The 12,379-nt window shown below is 38.9% G+C and overlaps 1 protein-coding gene across 5 annotated transcripts in view; it reads left to right on the top strand.

The window, feature by feature from the left end:
• The window catches only part of myo1d (myosin 1D), a 103,626-nt gene that overhangs the window by 75,843 nt on the left and 15,404 nt on the right, over positions 1–12,379 (top strand). For 4 of the 5 annotated variants that reach the window (XM_041231595.1, XM_041231597.1, XM_041231594.1 and 1 more), the window contains 2 exons: positions 287–400; positions 4,555–4,709. In XM_041231595.1, the coding sequence (XP_041087529.1) occupies positions 287–400; positions 4,555–4,709 (269 nt within the window). Of the gene's footprint in view, positions 1–286; positions 401–2,547; positions 2,941–4,554; positions 4,710–12,379 lie in introns of those variants that run through there. The other variant, XR_005947658.1, reaches the window with a different exon arrangement.

The raw sequence follows: 12,379 nt of genomic DNA, 5'->3' as shown, positions 1-12,379 counted from the left end.
CACCCACATTCCATGCCTGACCTGAGGACCCTACTCTGCATTAGCATTAGCAACATTCCAATTTCCTGAATTGACAGGTACAAGGCTATGAACAGCAAAGCCTTTTAACTAAGAATACATTTTTGTAATTCAGTGGGAAGCTAGTGTAAATTGTGAAATACTGGGATTTGAGGTCTCAACACTTGGAGACAATGTTAGAAGTATATGACGACATGAATTTAACCGTAATATTGTGTCTTAGCAGTATTATTAACCTGCAAACCCTTCTCTGCTCTCCCATCCACAGGTAAACCGCTTCAACAAGGCGGAGGACCGTGCGATCCTCATCACTGACCGGCACCTCTACAAGATGGACCCGCTCAAGCAGTACAAACCCATGAAGAGCATTCCTCTCTACAACGTGAGTACTGCTCCACTGCACTGCACCGCCTCTCTGGGCTTCTTCCTGGGAATCGGCCTGTCCGGGAGCCCAGCTTACTCAGCGTTTTCTCTAGCTCATGCTATTGCTTTCTAAGGAAAGGCTGGTTAGTACAATATTATCAGACTGTACTTAAGTAGTAATGTACGCATATGTTACCAACGAATTGAGGGTGGGCCAGCGGATTGTGCCATCCTCATTAAGTTACCTTTGCTGAATTTGCCAAGAAAATAAAATGTCTTCTAAGGATAGCAGTGCATCCAGATTACACTCCCTCCTGCTACAATGCTGGTTTTCTGCTCGTATCAGAGCAGCAGCATTGTTGCAAGGGGGAGCATGAGCTGGATACACTGCGGTGTTCAGAAGAAAAATCTTTCTCTTCTAGCAAACTTTCCTGAAAAATAGTTTTAAAACAAGTAATTCCCTAGTTTATTTACCTATCATATGTGAATAAAAAATGTAAAAGGTAAAAATTTTATATCCAGTGTTGACCCTTAAGTTCTTCTATATATAACTGACATCAGATTCTGGGCAGACTCATACTGTAGTGCTCTTTGAACTCCACTGCTTCAGACTATGAACTATATCATTGGCGTCTTCAACTGGCAGTGAAACGCCTGAAAGATACAATAGGGTAAATCGCTCTGGGTTTTTTTTTTTTTTTTAAACTTTGTTTTACTATCACCAATAAAAGTAGAGGAAAACAATATGCAGGGCAATTGGAGAGGTCAGGAGCCAGTAAGTTAATACATTTATATGTAAAAGTTATAATAAAAAAAGAAAGATTTGAATTATTAGAAGAATGTTCTAAAGTGGATCCGGTAGTTGTTTGGTTTGTCTCAAACTTGTCTAGCTGTACCCAGTCGAATATGCAGTCGACAGCTAATCAGAGGTCAGGACTTTCACCAGCAATGATCGTTTATTATATAATCTATAGTATTATAGCCTCTGCGGATTTTTTTTGGCCATTACCCAATTGCAATATTTTCAAAATTTATGTTGCGTATTTTAATTAATTTATATGCACTCAGTGATATTTTCATAATCAGATTATTGTGGTAAATCCTCTTTACAAAATCTGCCCTTGTTTATTTTAGTTTACTCAGGTTTTGAATGCTGCGTGTTGTTGAGTGGTAAGAAGAATGCTGCTTGCTGTAATGGTTCTCCTCCTAGCGGCTGATGAGTTAATCATACTGACCTGTACTTGCCATACTTGGCGGTTCACATCTAACTCTTGTGTTTTATGTTATACAGTCGCGCAGTTTATCCAGTTGTCATTGTATACGTTGTGTACATGCTAATTACCATTGATTGAAATAAATACCATACCGACAGTAAAGTAGAGAAACGTTTTAGCAAAAAGTCCTAATTGATAGTAGTAAGCTTAAAAGACTAGTTTTTTATGCTCTGCAATTTCCATACCCCTGGATCTATGAACGTCCGTGCACAGTGCAACTTTAATATGCTTCCCCTCCTCACTTCATTGCGATCACTCCTGGCAGTTTTTTCAGAAGCCTTTGTTTGCATGAATAGTTGGTAAGCATGGGTACAGCTATAAAACCACAAGCATGAGAATGCTTTAAACTGCTTGTGTACCAAACACAGTTAGATGTTTCACCCTTAATAACCTCTATATTCCTTCGCTAGAGGCAATAAAAAAAGTGTATATTCAGGACAAATTTCTATATGTTTTTAAGAACCCAGCAATATTTTATAAGTTTCATGAATATCGGACTGTACTTTTAAATGAAGCTTCATGAATAGATTCTCACTATGTGTAGAGCGCCAGTCTGGACTGAAGAATGAAATATAAAGGCAGATGCATATCTGTAGTAATGATATTAGCATTTGCTTACTGAACATTTAGAACACTCTTCCACTGACATTGAAAATCTGGAAGCAGTTGGAAAGGAACACATAAGGTGAAAGACACAGACAGAAATGACTAATTAACATGGAGATGGAATCAGAGTCTCTCTGCATGTGATGGTATATCTGCCATAGAGAGAGAGTGAGCTCAGCTGGATAGAAAAATAAAAGAATAAATAAGGGGAGTGGGGAGTGGTGACAGAGCCTCTGAAATTGTTTCCCTATTCCACCCTGCCTGGCCCATTTATTATACCTTTCAGAAGCCGACACATCCAGGCTCCAAAGATAGATTGACTGGCTAATGCATGCCAGGGTGAAACTCTGCTAGATTCATCTGGCTGTCAGAGGAGTTCAATTTCAGCATCTCCACAGCTCCACCGCCCCCACGGTCGTTGCCATGACGACCTCCCTGGAGATGGGGTTGTCATGGAGATGGTGCAGGAGAGAGCATCAGCTGATGTCTGGTACCATTCAGATGTATTTACACAAATCTGCTTCCTCTCTTTGCTCACATAGCTTTTTTTCCCCCAGTTGTGGTTTCTGATTCCATATTGATAGTGAAGAAAACAGGCTTCTGACTTGCATGTTTCAATTCATATATATATACAGCTACACAGCGAACATCCATCGTCAGCGGCAACTGCTAAAAAAAGGTGCCTATAATATTAAATGAACTGCTTTATAACTTAAGTATGCATTTCCTTATTTATTTTTTTTTATCTATATGGCTTTATATTAAAGTTTTAACATGTTCACAGAGTTTAAGAATTTAATGTAATAGTAACATAATTTGCATAGTCAGTGTGATGCCTCAAAAATACTCTGAGCTGAGTACAGTAGTTCAAAGTAACATTACAGTGAAAATGGAAGGCTCTTTTTTAATGCTTAACCCATTTCCATTAAAGATTGTACAGTATGTATCGAGATTACTCATGACTTCAAGGCAATGTTGCATTTTACCCTCTGAAAAATAGATTTTACTCTGTGTGTCAACCTATTGTCTATTTGTATTTCAAAAGAGAAAATGAGAAATTACACATGACAGCCCTGTCATTCAGCACCTCGGATCAGAGGACAGAGGGGATGTCCTTGAGCTGGCCTGCAGCACTGCAATGTACTGAGGAGTGTTAGTAAAAGCACACTCGACTGCACTGGGTCTGCAGTGAGAGAGTCAGCATAAAAACACAGCAGCCATTGCTGTCCATCGACCTGTTTGTAACTAATGAGACAAGTGTGGTGTCAAACACTGCCCCACCCCCCTGCGGGGCCACTGAGCCAGCACTCTTGGCTAAGTGAACTCAACTGCCCTCGCAAGAGCACTGCTGTGTGTCCTTTCATCCTGATTCTTAATAAGCTAGACCTTACAGTGAGCCTTGCTTATTTTATTGCCCACTTTCTATCTATATGCCTTTATTTATTCATTCATCTATCCATCTCTCTATTTATAGTTGTCTGTCTTCCAACATCTAAATGTGACGGACACTAGTTGACAGTCATGTTTGGCAATCTCTCTCTCTCTCTCTCTCTCTCTCTCTCTCTCTCTCTCTCTCTCTCTCTCTCTCTCTCTTATCTATGGATCTTCATTAGCTAAAAACATGCACGAATCTGGGGGTACATAGAGATGTCTGTCTGTCTGTCACCTACATTTTACATACATCTAGAACCTGTTTTTCAATACGATGATGTGTTACAATATTCTTTAGCATATTTTGGGATATATACAGGCATTTAGTGTAGTGAGAACTGTATGGATGTCACTGACATGCTTCTTTTGTATTTGTGTATACCGACAGACAGAAAAGGGGTCTGTTTGAACAGTGGTGGATCTAAATGCTGCTGTCATTAAAGTCCCTAAAATACTGCCCTCTCTGCATGTTTTTAAAGGCAGAAATACTGTACGTTAATAGACTTGCATGCAATTTGATGTTTGATTTTCGTAACTTTGTGCAAAGGTACCCTTTGGAATGATTTAAACAATGCTGTTATTTTTATTTGCAGAAAGAAATTTTATTTTTGAAAGAAATGCATGTTATGGCAAACATGCATTTTAATGTTAAAACCTGAGATAGGGTACTACACTAGTTTAAAGAAAGTCATCAGTTTGCTTGCTTTGCTTTCTAGGAACTCTCTTACTGCCTTCCTGCCTAGGTTAAAATTAAAATGCGCAATTGCTGATAGTGGACATTTGAGACCTTCATAGTTAATGGACAGACATGGAGGGGAAGTCCATGGAATTACTTTAACACCCTACCTCTCCCTCTGTGCAGGTGACCGGAGTGAGTGTGTCCCCAGGGAAGGACCAGCTGGTGGTGTTCCACACCAAGGACAGTCGAGACCTCATTGTCTGCCTGCAAGGCATGGCAGTCCCTAGCGAGAGCCGTGTTGGGGAACTGGTGGGAGTCCTGGCCAGCCATTTCAAGAGGTACCCACTCTATTTTAATCACTGCTCTGTTATGGAAAACATTGTCTCAACCCTTCAAATAATGCTAAGAGTTCAGGTTTAGATTCATCTCGCTGGCAGACCATGCGTGATTGAAAATAAGGTAAGAAGAAAAATCTTTCTATGATGATTATCCTTATTATGGGTTTAAGTGTTTTTTACGTGTCACTGGGCTAGAGAATTCTAGGGTCGCCAAGGTGTAAAAGAAAGCCCTCTCGTGTATTACGTAACAGAATGTAATCCACATTGTCAAAGTCAAGCAGCGTCTATGGTCATTTTATCCATGGTTCACCAGTGACTCATGGATGTAGTAGTGGCTATGAAATAAAAAATCAACAGTCTAAATTTCAATTTTCAATGTTTGTTTCCATAGTCAGAAATATATTGGATGTGCTAATATGTCCATACACTGTATGCCACTAAGATGCTATATATTAATACAAGTAAGGACAATCTTTAGCACAATATATTAAAAGTATAAGAATCTGGGAATAGAAGTCTGTCCATCATATTTTTACATATTCTGTAACATATCATAAATCTCCAACTGTTATATAAAATATGTATATCTGGATGGCATACTTGCATGTTTACTTGTGCATGTAGTGGTAGATGTAGCATGTGTGAATGTGTGAGAGTGTTGTTTTATAGGTTTTTAAAGTAGCAGTCAATCATTGCTGTGTCAGAAACCTGTAGGGACTGTCAAGGCAGCAGCGAGTTTCTCTGGAGAAAACCGGGGTGAATGTGTGGAGCCCTCAAGCCGTTCTGCTGATTTAACACAGAGCAGTGTCACAGGGGAGCTGACTGTGCAATCCTATTACAATACCAGCCCATTACCCTTCAGAAACCTTTCCACAACCACAAACAGACCACAGCATTACTGGCAATGACAAAACAGTTGTCAATGTTGGTTCTGTGCATCAAGCAAGATGACAATGTTTAAGCCCCTCGTCAACAAGCGAAACATGAATTACTTCCAGGTTTAAACGTGCACAGAGCTACTCGGTGAGTGAAAATAAATCATGAAAAACATTTCGGGGGTAGGGGAAAAAATATGGATACTATTGTTTGATTTGTCTGTGTTCTGTGTTAAAAAAAAAAAAAAAAAAAAAAAACACTATAAAAATGTGATCAGACACACACAAAAAAAAAATCTACATCCTTCAGTGATGCCAGTGACATGTATTTGTGCCAGGCTGTAATGTAGTGTTAGAGACACTCTCTAAAATGAAACTTGAGTGGAGAAGTGGAGAAGATTCTCTTCAAGCTGGGCCGCTCTTTGTTGATTGACAGTGATTTCAGCAAAACTGATGTGAAAATGCAGTTCTTACAAAGATGAATGGGTGTGTGCTCTTGATATGTTCAAAATATTATTAGTATAGAAAGCAGATATATGTGTGTTAGAATTTTGTATTTATTTAAATTATGAAATTATTTAGTCTGTGTTTGTCACATTGACAGTAAACACTATGTGCTTGTGTAACAGGGTGAAGAGCCCTTTACATGATTGCTTGTTTATTTTAGAACGGGGTATTTTTTTTTTTATGTTTTAAATAAATACATTGTTTTCGCGTCTTTGCCCCTCAGTACCTGCCTGCTTGTTTATGTTCCTGCTTCTGGCCTGACGTCACCACTCAGCCAACCCTGTCACAGAGTCCCTTTCGAATTTTTAAAGCCTATGATCCAAAATCACTCATCTCATGAAATACGCAACCCTGGCAAGTGACAATGCAGTGGAATATTTATTTTGTATTTGTTGGTGTGGATATACATTTAAACAACACCTTTTGTTTGACTACTGGGCAGTGTTTTTAGGCAAACTGATTGCTGTTCCATTTAACTATATAAAGGTTCCTGGTGGGTGATCACCACTGCTTCCCCCCCCCCAGTGCCTATGACTGTGGTACATTCAGCCAATGGTTCGTGCCATTGTTGCTGCTCTTGGCTGCTTGCATTGATCAGAATCATTTGGTGAAGAGCTTCACAATGACTCATCCTTATCACAAAGTGTTTGCTGTTAAAAGTAACACGTTTCATTGAAAGAGATAGGAAAATTCTGACAGTTTACATAACATGATGAGACAGAATGCCTTTGTCCTTGTGTATTATATAAAATATCAAACATCTTATCAAGCTGTAGGATTGCTTCTGTTATTATTATTATTATTATTATTATTTATTTGGCAGACGCCTTTATCCAAGGCGACCTTACAAGTGTATTAGGTATGAAGACTTGTGCACGACGCTGGATCGCGGTGTAATTCACCCAGGACAGAATAAAGAACCGAACATCAACAGACAAAGGCCATCACTCACAGTATTTATCAATGTGGGTTAGGAGGGTCTACAATAGCTGTTAATAGATATGTTAAGTTAGGTTTTTCAAGCTTTTCTAGGTGATTACTGTGTATGATAATTCCAAACAGACCTTAGAAAGGAAATTGTGTCTGTGATAATGGACCTCAAATTAGATAGTTCATAAGGCACCTGTAGTTTTATTTCAGATTCATTATTACCCTGTAATGGACCTGGATTTGGTCATTTGATCGTTGGGCTGCAAACATTCTGAGGTATCAAATGTTGCATCATTTGGGAGTCCAATGAGAAAAAAAGATTTGACATACCATTTTTTTGTAGCCAGCCTGTGGTATGTTTATACAGTATGCAGATCAAATACCTGTGAACTCCCAATCCTGCCAGTCTGCATCATTTACACTGGTAATATGTCAACATGCATTTCAAAATAGGAACCAGAGCTATACAGACCAGCAGTCTTAAAAGATAGACATTGATTTAGGTTCTTTTCTGTGAATGAATATTTCATATTTAAAGAACCGTCCTTAAAAACGAAATACTAAAATCGCTAGCAGCGTGCCGCATTGATTCCTCAATGGAATGAAAAGTAAATCAGAGCTGAGTGGTCAGGGTGACCCACCTGTTTCACTGCACATTGGATTTGCCTGTCGGGTCTGTGTGGGGAAGTGAATGGAGGTCAGGAGGTCTGCAGAGTGCCTGAACACCACAGTGTCTGTGTTGTGATTAATCTGCATATTAAAGCAGGACAGACCCACTGAGGTACAACAGGGGACTAAGCACTTATTTAAAAATGCATTCTCCTGACTAGAATTCTGATATCTAATGACCCATTACCCTGCACGCTAGGTAGTTAACACAAGGCCAAAATCAATTACAATCTTTAGGATGACCCTCTGGGTTTCTGACACCAACATTACACACAATCTAATCTGATTTAGGCTACCTATTTGAGGAATGAATCGTCTAAATACCCTGCACACAAACCGGGATTGAACTGGATTGAGGGTTTCATTGTATTCAAGTGCACACAGGCTCAGAAGAATTTATTCCCTCGAATAAATGCTTCATATTGGTTTTCTAATTCAAAATAATTAATGCAAAGGGGTTTGATTCTTTGTGCGTTTAATTGTAGTGCAGGTGTCCCCTGATTTAGGAATTAGCTATGAAGATACAGCTATGGCCAAAAGTTTTGCATTACTTTGAATTTTGGGATTGAGATTAAGTTAAATAAACTATCTCAGCATAATTTAGATATTTTATTTTACACCATGTAATCAAAGAAAATACAAAATTGTATTGCAGAAGTCTATGGAAGCCATATAGTGCAGTATTTCATGTTAGATTTTGAAATGTCACATTTTTCAAAAGCAGTATGTAATTCAGTATGTTAAAGTAACATTATTCAGCAGGTTTCATTCAACGTTATGAAGCAAAATTTGTTTTGGCCATAGCTGTACAGGTTAGGGGAGGACACAGAGTGGTGAGGATATGGAATAGGTTACCTAGTTATGTTGTTGATACTGAATCACTGGTATCCATTTAAATATTGAGATCGATAAGCTACTGGGAGCTGTCAATACATTTTATTACGCTCTTATGAATCACTAATAAAAGTACAGTCCCTGTAAAACAACTGAAACCAATGAATCTGAATTAAACTGTTTCTGAGCTTGTTTATCGACAGACATGTGTTTCAATATTGGTTAAAGGGTCATTGTAGCCGTGCTTTTTTTCACTCCAGTTTTCAAGCCATGATCGGTCTGCAGCGAGGCTCTGTGGATTAGTGGAGTCCACAGACTCTTCAAGAATGCCTGACCTTGGCTGGCTTTCACAGTGCACTTTTAGCCTTGATGTGTTTTCTGTGATGAAACTGGAGAGCCAGAAGACTGAATGCTCATTTAACAGGCTCAGTGAAGTCACTTAGGCAGTCAGTCAAAGACTAGCCTGGGATTTCAAATCACTGTCACAACTCCCATGTCCTTTATAAGATTACTGGTATAGAGCAGAGCTGCCCAGCCTTTTTGGCTAAAAGAGCTATTCAGATTACCAGAGAATTCTTATTGAGCCATGAAAAGAAAAAGAATGGTTATCACTAATGAAAAAAAAAAAGTTTATTTGACTGATCTTGTTTTCTGCTCATTAAGTATTTTAAACATGAATTTTACTGCATTTGGCTAGTCCTGGTACAGACCTTTTGTACAAAAATACTACTTCAGTCAAGTGTAAAATCATGTGTATTCCTGAAACAGGAGTAGTTGATATATTCTAGACAGTGCTGCAGTCGTCACAATCAGCTGTACAGTTCCATAAAGTCGTGCAAACCTTCACTGCAGAACTGTAACTGGGACATTAGCGTGTTTTGGGGAGATGGTCACATAGTCGTCTTGATATTGAAAATTTACCAGTCATTGACATCTGGTCAAGACAGATTCTTGGTTGCCTAAGCATGGAATCCTTCAATTGGACCATTCCTACAGGTGGCATGACATCCCAGCTTGTAGCAGCCAATCAATGGAAGATTCTGATTGGTCTGCTGTCTATATTCTCCAGTCAAACAAACTCATTGGCGGTACAAAACTCTAACCGTGCCATTACCTAATCTGTCCTACCCAGTGCTTCACTGTTGATCAAGTGAACGCAGTAGTTTTAGTAGTATATTTAGCAGATCATTTAGCTAAATTGTACTTTGTGATTTACTCATTTATCTAAAAATGCCAGATATATCAATAGAAATGCATACTATGTACCGAACAATATTGTAGAAAATACCATTTTCTGTGTGCTTCATCAGTGCTTGGGGAATGTTCAGTGCGATGAAATATTAAAGTAAAGCTGACTGACAAGCATGCAGGTTCTATATTTAGCTGCACACAGCAGCATTAACATGCACAACACGAACCAATGAAGATGCTGTGCCTATGTAGCCCAGAGCAACCTCAGCTGCAGTAGCTGACACTACTCCCCTTTGTTATATTCGGTGTGGTGTGGACTTACTCCCCAAGGAAGGACACCCAGCTAGATGTCATAAATATAAAAATGGAATATTGTTTAAAGATTAGGTCTTCAATTGGTTTCACTTCATGTTCATTCTTGTCCCTGTCAATGGAATAGATCCCTGTGTCCTATATTAAGATGCGACTCAAAGTTTCGCAACAATTCATCGATTTATTGATGGCTTTTATTTTGTGAACATCATAAACATTCATTGGTCAGTTAATCTCCCTGGTGGTCCTTTTATTGTTTTGAATGATAGTGTTCAATGCATTGACTATTGTTGCGTATTACCTGTCTGGTAGATTGCACCTCTTGTTATAACTGCTAGTTGGTGCGTCCTTTGTTCACTCATTTACAAGTAGTGTCCTGGAACCGGATGCAGCATGTGTCTCTGTGAACAGGATGAGTGTAGTGGTGATGTCAGACCCAAAAGAACACACACTCCAAAACAAGGACTGGCAGGTGAAAATGGAGCCATGGCACTCAGTATATTTATTAAATAATAAACAGAAAATAAAAGATTTAAACAAAACCAACACAAACAAAAAGGCGCGTTGGCCAAACAAATAATAAACAAGTATCGTGCTGGTTTTCAGCCAGCACGTCTAGCAATTGTCTACTCTCTTGATACAGATTTACGTCTCTCCTCTGACACACTCCCCTGAGTGCAGACAGCTGCAGGCTTTTATATTCTGGCCGAGGGGTTAACTAGCTATTAATTAAATTACCTTATTACCCCTCGGCCATAGTCTGCACGAGATTAAATAAGGATGCGTGACTGTCAGCTAGTTGAATAATTAGTAGCTGATCAGTCACGCATCCTCACAAGGTATTTAAAAATAAAAACAAAAACCTGACGGCCAAACAATACATAGTAATAATACAAATTTCGCCGTCGCATTAACACATAAATCAAAACAATATTAAACAAAGGGGCGGGACACTCCGCCACAGCCTCCCACTCAGGTGCTGCTGTGAAAGCTCGCTTACATTACACTTGCTACTGTTTGTCTTCACCCTATGGGGAATCATTTTGAAGAAAGTTCAACTTCAGAGGTCGTTTTAATATCGAAATAATTACTAAAAACAAAACAAAAAAAAGTAGCTTCTGAAGGCAGCACAGTAATAGTGCTGCAAACCAGATTGTGCATAGCACAGCGTATTCCTTCCTCCCTGTGCATGTGATTGTGCATGGCACAGCTTATTCCTTCTTCCTTCCTGTGTCTGTGATTGTGCATGGCACAGCTTATTCCTTCTTCCTTCCCGTGTGTGTGATTGTGTATGGCACAGCTTGTTCCTTCCTTCCTGTGTCTCTGATTGTGCATGGCACAGCTTGTTCCTTCCTTCCTGTGCATGGTAATGTTGCTGTTAAACAGTGCAGCATTGTAACATTCTCAGGAGGTCACTGTATTTGAGATGTTACACCTCAATGGTAGATATTTTGATATACCTAAATAGATGTTTTTTGTGATTGTAGGGGTATTTGCAACACAAGCCCACTATTATTCTAGAGGGCTAATACTACAGTAACTGGCTCAGTTTTAATCTCTGGTAGTAAGGGAGCAGTTGTCATTTTTAACCTCCTGATGATGCATTCGTTGCATTGCTATTACAAATACTGCTGACCCTGCAGAGGAGACAAGCTAATGGGATACAAAAGACACATTTGTCAGTGTTGGTTCACGCCTGTCTGTTACCACTGCCCTTTATAATCTTACTGAAATCATTGCCGGCCACGGTCGCCAGAGCATATGAGCGGAGCGGTCTAAAATCCCGCTCAGTGCTCAATGCGTATTTCCAAAAAAGGAGAAAACAGGAAAATTCATCAAATCCCAGTACAGCAACTCAAACATTTCAGTATACTGGGAAGCAAAGCCAGGTATTTAGCATGACACAAATATAAAAGTTCAATTTGCTACGGTAACCAAACGGACTTCACAAAAACAAAAGAAAGTTTAGTGGCAAAACAAAAGCATTAAAAAAAACAAAAAACAAAAACAAGGGAAGTGAAATGGTCTTATGTGCTTCTTTTTCAAGCTATTGTAAACAGCTACAACTAATTAGAACAAATAAAGCACACCAAAGTGTGCAACAAAAATCCTGTAATCGTATCACAAGTTCCTTGTGGCATGGATACTCCACCTTCGGTCTCATTATTTATCTGCCACAAGAGTTTATTCCTTTTATTATTATTATTATTATTATTATTATTATTATTATTTATTATTATTATTATTATTATTGATTTTGTGTTTTCCTAGTTAAGTATTAAGTTTTTCAAATTGGTCTATTTGTAGATTATTGTGGACTATTTGGCTGCCACTGTAATTGCTGTTCTGTCT

This window comes from Polyodon spathula, chromosome 28 (assembly GCF_017654505.1).
Source record: "Polyodon spathula isolate WHYD16114869_AA chromosome 28, ASM1765450v1, whole genome shotgun sequence".
NCBI lineage: Eukaryota > Metazoa > Chordata > Actinopteri > Acipenseriformes > Polyodontidae > Polyodon > Polyodon spathula.
This window is presented reverse-complemented; position numbering and strand designations above follow the sequence as displayed.